The sequence below is a fragment of the Melopsittacus undulatus genome, chromosome 2 (genome assembly GCF_012275295.1).
Source record: "Melopsittacus undulatus isolate bMelUnd1 chromosome 2, bMelUnd1.mat.Z, whole genome shotgun sequence".
NCBI lineage: Eukaryota > Metazoa > Chordata > Aves > Psittaciformes > Psittaculidae > Melopsittacus > Melopsittacus undulatus.
The window spans coordinates 30,238,596-30,253,918 of NC_047528.1; the positions used below are offsets into that span (position 1 = coordinate 30,238,596).

Consider the following 15,323-nt stretch of genomic DNA (forward strand, 5'->3'; position numbering starts at 1 on the left):
AGAAATTTTTACTAATTTCAATCTGAACCTCCCAGCTTGAGGCTGTTACCTCTTGTCCTATCACTTCTTACTTGGGAGAAGAGAGCAACCCCCACCTCACTCCATCCTACTTTCAAGTAGTTGCAGAGAGCAATAAGGTCCCCCTGAACCTCCTTTTCTCCAGACTAAACACCCCCAGTTCCCTCAGCCACTCCTCATAAAACTTGTTCTCCAGAACCTTCACCAGCTCTATTGCCCTTTTCTGGACCTGCTCCAGCACCTCAATGTCTCTCTTGTAGTGAGGGGCCCAGAACTGAACACAGGATTCAAGGTGCAGACTCACCAGTGCCAGTACAGGGGGATGATCACTGTGCTGGTCCTGCTGGCCACACTATTGCTGATACAAGTCAGGATGCTATTGGCCTTCTTGGCTGTCTGGGCGCAAGCTGGCTCATGTTCAGCTGTCAGTCAGCACCCCCAGGTCCTTTTCCATTGAGCAGCTTTCCAGCCATTCCTCCCAAAACCTGTAGCATTGCATGGGGGTGTTGTGGGCCAAGAGCAGGACCTGGCACTGAGCCTTGTTGAACTTCATACCGTTGTCACAGCCCAGGTACTATTTGCCCTTTCCTCACTCTTTGGAGAGCCCCAGAGAGCTGGAGGTGACACACCCCTATTCCCATCTTCTCCTTGTGTTCCATGGAGGCAGAAGGTGAAGGACATGTCTCCTTCATACCCTACAGGCATGACAGCTGTGTCTGCTCCTGCTAGAAGATGTTGGCTTGGACCCACAGGGAAATGCAAATATGTGGGCTGGGGCAAGTGAAGCAGGCATGTGTCTAGCTTACCCCTTTAAATGCAGGACTGTAAATGTCTGAATTCTGTTAATTCCCAGTTTTTAACACACAAACAAAACTCATGCTGTGCAATGCAGAACAGAAAAGTTAGCTAGGCTTTTAACATAGTGCTGTCACTTAAATAAAACGCTATTGAGAAAAGTTCTGGGTATGACAAGTGGCTCTAGCTGAAGTTATCACCATGTGGAATTAATTGGGTTTGCAACATAGGTATGTTAATTAAAAATAAGTTTGTTGTTTGTTTCACTTTTATCATTCCCAGGCTGAATTAATGGAATTTAAACAAAAGCAGGAAGAGGAAGACAGGATGAGAGCACGTCAAGATGAACAAAGGAGGTATGATGCAAAAATGCAGAGCACACTTTAATTGAATTCCTATCTGGAAACTGTCTCAAAATGCAAGCATTCGTGCGTTAGAAGACAGTTGCAATAAGGATCCCAGACCTCAGCTCTGGCTTAACTTTGCCTTCAAATAAGCCACTAATATCCATCATTAAAACTGCTCACTGTAATGCAGTATGACCCATAGTGCCATTTTGACTTTATTTATCCTGTCAGTGTCGAATATGGCATAGAGTGGAAACTATTAGTAGTTTCATGGGTAACTACTAGTACAGTAGCTTCATCTGGGGAAGTATTTACTTATCTATGTGTTTGTTTAATTTTTCTTCCCTTGGTTTAGAGTGGGCTGCTTTTTCCATGCCATATTTTGTGGCTGACTGTCACCGAGTTTAACAGGCAGAGCTAAGTGTGGGATTTGATGTTGATACAGATGGAAGATGCAGTGCCTCAAGGCCTTCTGCAACTGTATTGCTTTGTGCCCCAGGCTATGCCCCACTGCCATGCCCTCTCTGTGCTCAGTGGTTCTAATCTTGCATGTCTGTCGCTTACCTGACTTTCCATTATCTTGAAGCACAGATATATTCTCAGCTTTGTTTTTGGCTGGCAGAAATAAACTATGCCCAGGCTCAAAAATAAAATCGCCATTTGTTTTCCTTTTTATATCATTAGGGACACATATAAAAAAATAAATTACTTTTGTAAGCAGCCACTTTTCATGCCATTTTCATTTCTTTTTTTTTTCTTTTTTCTCTAGCAAAGATATCAAGATAATTACCCATAGAAGTTAATGAAGGGTTTTCGATTCAGTCCATCTCATGTCCCTAGACAGAAATAATCCAGCATCTTGCATTTTACATCATCCTTACCAATAGCGTTGTAAAACATTGAAACAACAGTCATGTCTAAGCATGTGTGTCAGTTCTAAGCATTAATAGGGGAGGAAAAAAGGCATAGTTTTCAGAAGGTTTGAAAATATTTAAAACAGATTGAGGAAAAGTGTATTTGCATTGGTGCATGCTTTCTGGATTGATAGAGCAGTACAAGAAAATGCTAGAATGGATTTCAGAGCTGGATGGTAGGAAAAGAAGTTGTCAGCTACATAAATTGTGTCTGTTAGATCAAGCTGAAGTGTTTTTTTTGATTCACATTAGGAAAGCAATATTTCTAGAATCTCTTCTTCTGTACTGAACACAAGTCTGCCTAGGGTGAATTGTCGAAAGAGCTCATCTTCCTAATGAGGTGGGTGGTGGTATGCAAGTTGTCTTTCTATGGAGAATTTTAGTGCATTTCTCACAGCAGCCAAGGCATGCCTTTTAATCACAAATGACTGATCACAGGATAAGGAAGCATCCAGTGATCTGAAAATGAAATCCACCCTATCTCATGCCTGTCCATGGTTTTGCAGCACAGGCTTGAAAACATAGGAAGATAGGTATTGAACTGAGAATAGGGAAAACCACTGAATTTCAAGTTTGTGAACTCCTCAGATGCTTTCAAGCATTGTTCATTTTTTATTGTATTCTAAGGGTAAATAATGCTTTCCTGGACCGACTCCAGAACAAAACACAACCTACTAACATCCACCAACCTGAACATTCTGGGGGCCTGGACTAATGCAGTAGCAGTGGCTGGGTAAGATTTTTGGGTGCAGAACACAAAATCAATGAAATTGTTTAAAAGTTGAATTTTTCCCTAGATACTATTATGTGTCTGTGTGTTTTTATCCTGTCTGACAGAACTCACCATCCTGGCTGTCAGTCTACAATAGCTTTTAAGAAGAAATTCTATCTTAAATACAAGCTGTTCAAATAGAAGGAGGGAGGTTCTCTTGCAGCAGAACTCACTTGCATATTTTGCATGCAAGGTACTTACTGCAAGGAACCGCATCTAAGTACTTCCTTAAGCTCAGAACAAGGGTACTGAAATGGTAAGGGATTTTTGAAAAGTTTTAAAACGAAACATGTTTGAAAATGCTGTAAACATTTTACTGTGATACTGAAATTGAAGGAGAAAATGTCACATGAAAGGTAAAGCTGGTCATTTTTTATCTATATAAAATTGCGACATAGAAGACCCAACTGCATCAATTTAAAGTACATAGTATTTGTAAAGATACTTTGAAGAAAAGATTAGGCTATCTTGACTGTAGCCTATTAAACATCCATTATTTTTTCAGCTGTACTAATGAGGCATTAATGTGACTGTTATTTAGAATTGCACTCTTCAGTGTAAAAAACAAAATTATGTAGTATTCGCATTATGGAAATTTCCATTAGATTGAAATTCAATGCTGGGAGGATCCTAGTGCAGAAATGAAAGATTTACAAAGAATGAGCAGCAAAAGGATGAGAGTCTGAGAAAATTTAGTTCCAGTGTGAAGATGTTTAGCTGATAAACCAGAAAAATTTGAATTGTATTAGTTGGACTGGATATTGGTAGATGAATGCCAGGAAGACTTGGGTTCAAGCATCTATGAAGTCAAGACATGATTAAGAAGCAAATATTATTGCTGCTGGAGTTTTCCATATACTGGAAGCAGAAAAGGAGTGTCTTCATCACTACAAGCTTTGGGGAAGTCCTGGGCCATGGAGAGGGCTCAGGCATCTTGAATTGGTTCTCTTGGCCTTTCTAAGAGAAGGCAGGATCTGGCCCCTCAACCTCCCATAAGGTCTGCGGGCAGCTGCTTGGAGAACCAGTTGGTCAGAGGCTTTACTTGTAAAGCCTGTATTACATGCCAGGCAATCTAGGAGCTGTTGGAAACCAGACTACAAATGTCCAGGCTTGTAAAAGAGTGTGAGTAAGAGAGTACTCTGTCTGAAGCATCTTCTGAAGGATAGCACATGTGCGGATAGCAGAATTAGACTTCAGAGTAGGAAGGAGCTTAGTGATGCCTTGTAAGAGGTAAAAGGCAAAGTCTGCAGAAGGGTTAATAAAGGCAGCAAGGGCAGAAATTAGTATTTTTATTTCACTTTGTGTCCTTTGTCCCAATTTGTAAACTGTTTCCTGATAAACTCAAAAGAAAATGTGTGGCACAGCTGAGATTCCCAATATGTAAACTCTAGCATCTCCATCAGAATGCCTGCTGTCACCATTACAACCCCTTGCTGTTGTCTGCAGAGAGAGGAGGTTTGCCTTTAGCCAGATGCCATATGTCATCTTCCACAGAGTGGGTGTTAGTACCACCAAACAAGTTCAGTCAGCCCAGCACAGTTTTAACAAGACAACTCTGTGACATACGCAGCCAATTTACGTGTTTTGGTTTGTTTTTTTTTTTTTTAATATATATTGTCAAGGACTGCATCAACATAAATGCAATAAAAGCCAGTGTGTAGAAATGATAGATGTCCTACTATGATGTTTACTTAATGGCTCCCAAGGAGCCTGCCTTCTGTTGGGTAATGCTTGATTATCCATTTTTCCTTTATGCTGTGATGTGGGATATGAAGACTGAACAAAGCAGGGAAAGAATAAGCTATGAAAGAATATGACATCATGGAAAGGAATTAAGAAAGTGTATTTGTAACAAAAGTAAGAAAAAAAAGTAATTCTCAAAAGATAGGCTAGAGGTTGCAATCTCACTGTCTTTGATTATACGAAGATACTTCTCCCTTCCCTTGGGATTTTAAACAAAAAGATCTGAACTCCAGGTTGGGCTTGCAAGTCCTGTAGTCTGCAGTGTGGCATTTACATTACAAGGGAGCTAACTGTAGCAGGTCAGACTATAAATGACGATTAAATTAAAAATGTTTCCAAAGTTAAGACCTGCAGGTAATTTTTGAGCCTGCTCCGTCTGTGCAGTGGCACTGAAAAAGAAGTATTTGTTTTCTTTCCCCCTTCTCTTTTTTTTTCTTCTGTTTGAACTCTTTACAGTCACAACAGCTTCACACAGAACAGAAACTGAACATGGCACCATGACGTCAATATACCTGCTGTATTTTTCACTATTATATCTATTAGACTGATTTCCTCAGTAAATTAAGTTTGTATGATCATGCTGTCTGTCTGCATGCAATAAGGTTTTCAACCTGCTGGCCAACCTTAGCCAAATTTGAAAGGGAGTATAAGTCTCAAAAGTGATCATGTTTCAGTGCTGGCAGTGGAGAAGCTCCAAATCAGTGCCCTAGCCTGAGGGGTGGTGGAAGGACCTGGGCATTCTGTGCATTGCTCAGCTGCAGCCCTCTGGTCGATTGGCATGGGCACAGCTCCAAAGCAGCTGCAGCTCTGTTCTGTTTTCCTGGGGGCTAGGGGACACAGAAGGGGACATGGAGAGGAGGGGGGAAGGAAAATATATTGTGTGTTTCTGTGCGGGGCGGAGGAGAGCAGTTGCATTGCCCAATTGTCCCTTGATCAATAGGAAATTCATTAATTCATCTGCCCTCCAGACATCTTGTGTTTTATTAGGAATATCTGTAAGCTGTTATTTCCAGAAGGATCTTTGTGAAAGTAATCTTTTCTCCCTTTTTGATTCTAAATGGCAGGGCACTGTCTGGGTGGTTTGTGTGGTTTCCTTTTTTAATGGGAAGACAAATTAATAAATCTCCACTTCTGTCTGTAAGATATTGCACCCTTGAGGGAACATTGAATCTTGTTGTGTGCTATCAAGAAAGTTTTGATGTCCTTTGCAGTGCCGTTGTCTCTAACATAAGGATAAACCTTTTAGGATAGGAGGGGATATGAGGGTAATAAAGTAACAGTTGTCATTTTGACATCAAAATTTAATCAGTAAGATATAACCCTTACTCAGATGGGACCTGTGACTGGAACAGTATCTGTTCACTCTAGCAGCACAAATTATCAGTTTTATTTAAATGCTAAAACACTTAAATTTTTACAAAATAATAACTTTAAAACAGTTGCACATTTCTTTATTAACTCCCTCAAGAGATTTGCCCATGTTCAGGAACGGAGGGCCTTCTAAAGACCCAGTGCTGATGCATGGCAAGCCTATAACAGAGCCCTTGCTTTTTTTTTTGTTTGAAAATGGAGCACTGCCAGGGACCCTTTTGCTTATTCTATTAATGAGAAGAGGTCACATGGTAAACATATGAAATTTATTTGCCTACTCTTCTTTAATGAAATACTAGTTGTCTTGTTGAAACTCTCTGAGTTATAGTAAAGCCAGAATCTAGGAGGCAACATGACATATTACACCCTCTCCTTTCATGTCTCCATTACACCTGGTGTGATGCATAAGAATGAGAAATGCTCTTTTGGATGCTGACTCTACATTTTCAGTGGATGCATAATTCTAGATATTTGTTGAGTGAAGCAACTGTGCCCTGAATACACAGGTGCAGTGTGACAGAAAACCCTATTCTTTTCCTTTCTCATGTGCAGAATAGGAACTCAATGTATGCTGGATAAATCTGTTTTGAGGAAACATGATTTATGGATAAAACTATTTAAAATAAACATGGTTTGTGGGTTACACTTGGTTTAGTTCTTGTAGTATGATCCATGGGAATGTTTCCTTGGAGCCTCAGCCAGCACTTGATTTATACTGTTTGCTACCGTTTCGAGAGGGAGCATGTCATAAAGTCAGCTATTGCATAACAAAGAGCCATAGCTCAAAGATCCCTGAAATTACAAGGCCAGGGTGCGCACCACAGTTTTCCATACACAACAAGTCTTTAATGCAGACATTAATGAACTTTTAGATGGATAAAGTGGCACTGAAAATGATGGTTGCCCAACACAAAGAAAAACCTTTTACTTTACATGGGCATATTGAGAATAGAATATTTATATGAATAAGTTCCAGAGTGCAATCCACAGTGGTCATGTTTGTTTTAACAAAAAATGTGGTTTGCTAACTTAGCTTTAACCTGGTTAGTCTATGTATAATCTGAGTTGAAAAGGTTATTATTTTTTTCCTAAAACTTGCTGTTTTGTGGTTTTCAACTGAGAGTAATGTGCTTGTCTTTCCTGGCAGAAGTACGGCAGTAAATACACTACTCACAGAAGTATCAGCATCAATACAGGGACCTCAGAAGAGTAGGTGCAAGCATGCCATAGCTAAGTTTAATGACTTCCTTCTGACAAAGCACTCAAACAGCACATGCAGATGTGTACTGCCTGGCTTGACTTTCAGTTCAATCACTTTCTTTTGAAAATCCTATCATAAAAGAGATTAGTAGGAGTCCAGAGAGGAACAGTAGAAACTTTTCACTCTTTCAAATTTTGTGAGAACAAGAAAGGATTGAGGCATCTGAAGATATTTGCAACATTTCTAGATTGATTTTTTTTTTTACCAGCAAAAGCAAGATATGCTTATCTCCTGAATTGATACATCATGTTAGTCATATTGAGTTCAAATCAGAGAAATATTTACTACTGGAACTGGAATCTTGCAGAAGGGCTTACTTGTTACTTTAAATGGAGTTTCAAAAGACAGGAAAGTGTGCTAAATAATCAAGAAAGCTCCACACCACTAGATAACCATGATTGTACATTTGTTTTTCTTTATCCAGGAGTCCAAACTACTTGGAATAAAGGAGGAGAAAGGTTTTTAGTACCGATGCTGGTGTTAATTTAGCTTCATATTTGGCATTTCATTATGACAGCTTACACGGTTTAATTTTCAAGTAACAAGGGAAGGGATCCTAAAATAAATGCTTTTCACCTCTGTGTTTGGGGCCATGCAATGCCGCATACTTATTTTGAAACACCTTCTTTCATACAGAACTGCAGAACATGTATTTCAAGTCAGAGGAAGTGCTTGTGGCATGGAAAGCATGTATTATGGATGCTTTGATATTTAGGCTAAAACTTCAATACAGCCATGTTCTCTGTATTGTGGATGGTGAGTGGATAAACCTGGGCAGCTGAGGAATGTGGCTGGAAATGCAGTAGGCAATTCTGCAAGGTTTCAGTGGGCTTTCTTAAGTGAAAGTGTGACTCTCTTGTGTGCTGCATTCTTCATGCTATTTCCCACTGGCAAAAAGACTATTCGTATTGGTGAATGCTATTGGTAGAACACCACAACTGAATCAGAGAAATCAGGACCTCTGTTTTCAAATTACCTTTTCTTAAGGTTTGCTGCACCTTTGTTCTTTTCTGAAAGGGATTCCTTACCCTGATTCCCAGTTCTGATATAAAGATTTTTGCAGAGCCTTTGCTTCTAGGCTTGAAGACTTTGAAAGCAAGTTCAGGCACTGACACATATTATTCTTGCCATAGGAGATGGCTTTGACATAACTTTTTTTTTTTTTTTTGAGAGCTAGGATTTTATAAAGAGAAATTTAAAAAAAAAATCAAGCCTATAAAGGCCTTTGTTTTCAACCCTTCTCCCACAAATGCAGGTATTCTGTGACCTTCCTCCTCATTTTCTGCTTCAACAGTTATTTTAGTATTTTTGCAGCAGGGTTGCATTCTGAAGATGGTATCTAAATAATATTATTGGCCTCTCATGAGTTGTCTTTTCAGTTTTATGAGCAGTAAAATTGTTATTAAAAATTAATTCAAATTCGCTAAAGATATGACAATGAACAGATAGAGGCAGTTCCCCACAGGGGAAGAAATGGCCATCTTTTTCAGCTCACAATACTGTTAGGTTTTGTAAACTGTGGGCAGCTGGAGGAATTAAAATCAGGCATTCTTTGTTGGTTTTCACAATATATACAATACCAATAATATATTTACACATGAACTGTACAAGAATTATGGATGTGTGTACTTTTTTAAGTGTTGTTTAACTGCTGTTTTGAAAACACATTTCAGCTTGCTACAAATACATTTTTCAAAGTTATTAGTATGTCTGCAGACAATTAGGACATTTTGTGAATTAAATTCCCAAAAAATAGAAATCCCCTCATGAGGGCTTTGCATAATTAAAAGCTAAAACCTGTCAGAAGAACAGGAGACTTTATTTTCCAGTGGACTTCATCCTAGAGACACTGACTTTGATTTTTGGTTTTGCTGCAAAAGATAATTTTTAATTCTATTTTCTCCCTCTTGTTACAGGGTATTGGAGAAATGCTCACTTTTATCTGGCCTGGACCAAATGACCTTGTAAAAGCACCAAGAAAGTGCTCTTTTACCACTGTGATTTTTTTCTTACCCTGACTTCAGCTTCACACCCACTTCATGAGCAATCTGCAGAGACTGCTTTCTAGCTGTCATTCTTTGCGTACATTTGACGCAGCTGATTATGGAAATCCTATTTAATTTTTAATAAGAGAATGTGTGTGTGTGGGGGGAGGGGGTTTATATAAATTGTTTTGCCTCTTGCAGAATGTAATTATCCCAGCCTTTGGGATCTCAGAAAAAGTAAACATTAGTGGCTGCAGAAGCCGCAGTAATATCTGTGTTTACTTACTGCTCTATATCCAGCCAAAACTGTCTCAGAGACTCAAATTAAAGAAGCAGGTAGAAGGTTTTCTTTTGGGATATGAGGAAGAAGTGTTTTTTTGTTTTGTGTTGTTGGAGATTTTGTGGAATTGCTTTATCATTGTATTCAACAGCAGATACTTGAGAGAAAATGTGTGTATTGTAGACAGGCTCTTTTAAATATGTTCTTAAAAAAATACAACACATGAAAGAAATAAAACTTGAAATAACACTGAAACTTATTTGATTTCTCCCACATCTTCTGTGACGTTTTTCACTTTGCCTGTTTTACCTTTGTAACTTCTGTTACATGAGTCAAGAAAGCTACTCCAAGGTTAGCTTTGGTTTCTAACTTTTCTTTGTTCCTCTAGTCTAATGGAATTTAATTTTTATCCCCCTGTTTCTGCAGGAGAAAACACTTTAATGATTTCTAAAAGGCAGATGCATGATCAAGATATTTCTAATGGAAATGAAGGATCCACACAACATGTTACATAAACCAGGCAGACAAGATTAGCTGCAGCATTTATGAGCGTATCTTAGGCAAAGTTAAAGGTTTCCTGAGCAGTTTTTTTCAGTATGCAGGCATGACATGATATTTTTCCATAACACTTGCAATATGGAAACTTTATAATTGATCACCTGAAATTTTCTTTTGAACCATGATTGTTGCTATGTTTCCTTTTGTGTCTGGGACTTTCTGCAGTTGCCCTGAGCTCTTTTTCCCTCAAAGAATTGTTCAAATAATTTATTCTACTAGTTAGATGATGTTAATAGGAAATACTGGATATCTTGGTAATGCTCTGTGGTTTACCCATTTTTAGAGTATCTGACACTGGGAAAAATCTGTGGGAAGACTTTTACATACCTACGCAATGGCACTGTATTGCAGGTGGTACTTGGCTGTGCTAGCAGATTGCTGCTTTGGAAATGAAATTCACATCTCCCTCCAAGGACTCCCTCATCCAGCCTCCTTCAGTAGTTATCAGGGCTGGGCTAAACATCTGCAGAGTGGTATATATGTACATGCACACACATATATTTTAAAGGAAATGTTGTGTTGTATTCTAACAAGACCAAGACTTGTAGGTGGTCTTTTTGAGATAGAGAACCTGCAGCCGGTCCGCACTTGATGTATGGTAACTCTAGACCCTGCTGACAGAGGCTGAGTGGGAGGGGAAGTCACAATGGTCATTGACAAGTTAAAATTCAGTGTGATCATGTTGCTGTTTCGATATAAAAAAAAAAAAACAACAAACCAACAACCCCAACTAAAAAACAAAAAACAACTTTTTGCTAATCTGCTACTTCCACATTCAGGAACAGTAATGGCAACTCACCCTGAGTAACCCCTTCCATTAAGCTTGTCTACTTTCATCTAGTTGTCTTCAAAGACGAAGCTTGATCATAATCTTCAAAGTGCTTCCACTTATCCAGCATTTCAATCTGTTATTTGAAATGCTCTCTATAAACTATTTCAGACATTAACTATTCCAGCCCTTTTTAATGTCAAAGTATCTGATTTTTTCCTTTCCTATCTTTCTGAACAGAACAAACAAATCTATACGAACAGTGGCCCAGGAAGTGTGTTTGAGAGCCATAGCCTGCAACAGAGATGATAAGAAGTTATAGCATCCACAAATTGATGTTAGCAGGATGCCTGGGAAATGCTGTTCTTATCCTGTTGGAAAGCTTCCAATATCTCAGAATTACCACTTCCCCACACACACATCCTGCAAAACTTTAAGCTCGAAGGCTTGACATCTCCTTAAAAGGGCTATAATGAAGTGAATTGGACTGGGAAAATGGCTTCATGGCTATCAAGACTTAGGAAGCAATATTTCAGTATGTTTGCTCTCTATCAGAGTAAAACTTTAACAAAGGTTTTCAAATAAAATGGGTTCCTCTAGTTATAATTTACACTAACCAAAATAATTACCTAGTATGCAGTGGCATAAAACCAGATGTTCTTACTATATAACAGTAAATGGAAGTTGTTTTTATTGTTCTGAAAATTGTTGTTTTCTCAATCTAATCTGCACTGATGATCTCCTTGCTATTTCAGAAACAAACCTTCCAACAGAGAGTGGCATTGGGCTGGAAGTTACGAAAGGAAACCCTTTTGCTTTTTCATTGCTGAGACAAAATTCTTTTAACAAACTGACTAAAGTATTACAATCAGCTATTCTGAATTCCAATATAACTTGACAGCAAGATTCCTACATTTAGATTTTATAGTCTACCTATAAATCACAAACTACGTTCCTATTCATGTAGAGAATTACAAGATTGATTCTCTATTATGTATCTAAAAGTTCCAATGGCTCAACTATCCCTGCTTTTAAAAATATCTGCCTGACTCCTAGTTCAAACTTGACAATTTTCAGGTAGATTTACTGAATTTTCTTAACCACTTACCTGGTAAATTAAAAAGTTTTATGCACTCGGATCTCTTTGTTTTGATATTTGTATATTTGAAGAACTTAATTCAATTTGCAGTCATGTCAGCTTTTATTCTTAACAATATCTCACATTTACAGAAAGCCTTGGGTATGATAGTATTCGGTATAAGTGTATCTTCTTTTTGGTATGTGCTGCACTACTCAGACACTGAGGCAGAATATTACTACCTGGAAAGTCTAGAAAGGGACCCAAATATATAACTTATATTTTATGGTACTTATCTAAGTTCAGTTCACATCTCTGGTTCAAGCAATGCAAATCCCAGTCTCCTGTGTTGGAGAATATCTTAACTGCTGGGCTCTTTAGATTAGTTCTCAGAATCTAGGCTGTTATGGCCTTCTGTTTTATGCAAAAAAATAGAAACTCATATGAAGTGAGAAGGCATGTGGTTTTATCTAGCCCAAGACCTGAATGTTCCTACTGTGGCCCATGCCATGACTCTTAATTCCATTTGTAGTCTTTCTTAATAGCTTCCTCTGTACTGCACTCCCTTACACTTCCATATATTTGTTTTCTCTAGTCCTGCTCCTGGCAGAAATAACTTTTGTTCCCTCTATTAAGCATCCCTCCTCCTTTCCCTTCAGTCATGCCCCCTGTCTTGTTAAATTGCTCTACTTCACCAACTGAATTGAATTGGGTGCCTGTAATCCATGGATTTTTCTTTGGCACTCTTTCCTCCTTCATCAACAAACTCTCTGCTTATCTTATCGATGAAAGAATAGAAAAAAATACTATTCCTTTTTGCTGCTCCACCTTAACTTTTTTCTTTTGCAGTCATTTCTCTCTCCTATCTGGGAGTCAGCTGTGTTTTCCTGACTCATTTCTATGTCCCCTACTCCTCTACTTGTCCCATCTCTTCCCATCTTGGTATGGGTCAGCACTGGGAAGAGCAGGAGAGAGGTGATCTTTCCTGTCTGCTTAGCACTGGTGAAATATATCTGGATTGTTGGATCCAGTGCTGGGTTCCCCAGTACAAGAAGATGTGGACATGTTGGAAGGAGTTCAGCAAAAGGGCAAGAAGATGAAGAGACTGGATCATATTTGGTAGGAGGACAGACTGAGAGAGCTGTGCCTGTTGAGCCTGGAGAATATTGACTCAGAAGAATCTTATCCATGTGGGTAAATACTGGAAGAGGGGGAGTAAAGGAGATAGAGCCAGTTTCTTCTTGGTGCCCACCGAGAAGACAAGAGGCAATAGACATAAGTTACAATGCAGAAAATTCTGTCTAAACACACAACCCCCCTATTTTTTGTACTGTGAGGGTTATGAGGCACTGGCACAGGCTGCCAGAGAGGCTGCTGATTCCCATCCTTGAAGACATTCAAAACCAAACTAGACAGTAGTGAGCAGCTTGCTGTAGGTGACCCTGCTCTGAGCAGGAAGATTGAATTAGATAACCTCCAGAGATGCTTATGAACCTCACCTGTCCTGCCATGGTCTCCCAATGTCCATAGCTATTTTCATCTTCTGCTATCTCCAACCTTGCGTTTTCCACTCTCAGCTCACAGGCAAAGTGTTGTTGCTTCATCCTGCAGACATAAACCAAAATTTTTATGCTCCAATTAACTTTACATGCTTCCCATCCTCTTCATATTTTTTTTTAATTTTGCAGCTTGTTTACAATATTTCTACACTTTATTCTTTTTAAGAAATTGTTTATATCTCAGATTATTTCTTTTTTCCTGAATCTTAGAGCTGATCTTTTGTCTTCACCCTCCTTTCTTGTTAGCAGCAGCCAGTCTTGGCCCTCTTGAGCTGTGCCGATGGTGGCTCTCCTCTCTGTCTGCTTGCTCCCCTAGGCAACTATGGATAGCTCTGCAGGACCCTTAATGCTATCTTGCGTGCATCTGAGGTCCGAACTGCTCATTTTCCTCCCTCAGCTGTGGAGAAGGAACCTGTAAGTTATCTGGAATAAATGCCTTCTCTCGTCACGGCCTTAAAGGAGTCACCTCAGTCCCAGTGACCATGGGGAGGCACACAACAGATGCTGATACTGTTAGTAGAGGGGAGCATTTGCTGTGACTGGGTAGAAATGTAAACTTGAAGATGAGAGAAAATTCACTTGGGCTTCTCCAATCTCTCATTAAAGGCTTTCTAAATTTGAGACTATTCTAGGGATCCCATCTGAGCTCTCTCCAGTCTGCTCTCATTAAAAATGGGTGGGTTTTTTTTCTTACCAACATTAATGCAGTTTTTATTCCACTTACAGGCTACATTCCCTGTTCCTAGCTGTTTGATCTTTGCACCTAGCTTTTTAATTAAAAGAAGGAAAGCCCAGATTTTGCTGCTCTCTGAGCCTCTCTCTAGAAGCTATCTTTATCTCTCATTCAGTCAGTGCCAACCACAAGCTTGCCTTCCTTTCCCACCCATGAACTCCCCTGAACTATATTTGGATAAGAAAAGCCTACCAGAAATGTTATTTTTGAAAGATCATTCCTATTTAGTATTTTTTTAAAATATCTCTACTATTTTTTTTTATTTGCTTACCTTGACTCTGAAGTTTGAATAGTTGTTTTTTTTTTTCCTTTCTTAATGAGAAAGATATATGGCCTCATATAACCCTGCTGTTTTAACAAAAGCACATTTTGTCAGGCTAGTAACCCCACCAAAAATGCAATTTATTTATCTTTAAAGTTTTATCTTTCAGTAGACAATGAGGTCTGGTATTAATTAGGCTTTTCATCCTTAATTCTTTATTGAGCGCATCCTATATTGCCTTCCTGAGATTTTGCCCTGGGTAAGCATTAAATTGACAGACCTATAGTTACATTTTCAGCACATTATCCCTTGTAAATATTGAAAAATTTGTTTACTGTCTTCTCTGTTCAATCTTTCGGACATTCGCCATATCTCAAAGGATTTACCCACAATCCTACATTGAAAACATCAGTTTAACAACCTCATCCGTCAATAGTCTAGAGCCAACGGTCCAAGTTTTCTGCTTTGTCGACATTTAGTATCCCACTGCATTACTTAAAGAATAAAAAACATATGTTTTCCTATTCTAATTTGGTAAGAGTAACCAGTCTGTTTCTCAGATGAGTAAGAATCAATTTCATTGTCAGAACCATTTTACACTTTTGCCTCCTCTTTGGCACAGTGTTTGTTACTGACCTAATCTGTGGGATTGGCAGTTTTTTCCTGGTGCTCCTTGTCTTGGATACTTTGGTATCTGCCTCTAGTGGGGTGTTTCCTTGGAGGCACACACATAGTAGCAATAGTCCCCAAAATTATAGAATCATAGAAAAGTTTGGGTTGGAAGGGATCTTCAAAGTTTAGGGTTAGGGTTAGTCCCTTGCAATGGACAGGAGCATCTTCAACTAGATCAGGTTGCCCAGAGCCACATCCAGCCTGGC

General features: G+C 39.0%; 1 protein-coding gene across 1 annotated transcript in view; it reads left to right on the plus strand.

Moving 5' to 3' along the window:
* The window catches only part of EPSTI1 (epithelial stromal interaction 1), a 49,336-nt gene extending 39,636 nt beyond the window's left edge, over positions 1-9,700 (plus strand). Inside the window, 3 exon segments of the mRNA XM_034074555.1 lie at positions 1,096-1,169; positions 2,702-2,807; positions 9,138-9,700. Coding sequence (XP_033930446.1) covers positions 1,096-1,169; positions 2,702-2,789 — 162 coding nt within the window. The 3' untranslated portion in view covers positions 2,790-2,807; positions 9,138-9,700.
* Positions 9,701-15,323: the final 5,623 nt, after the last annotated feature.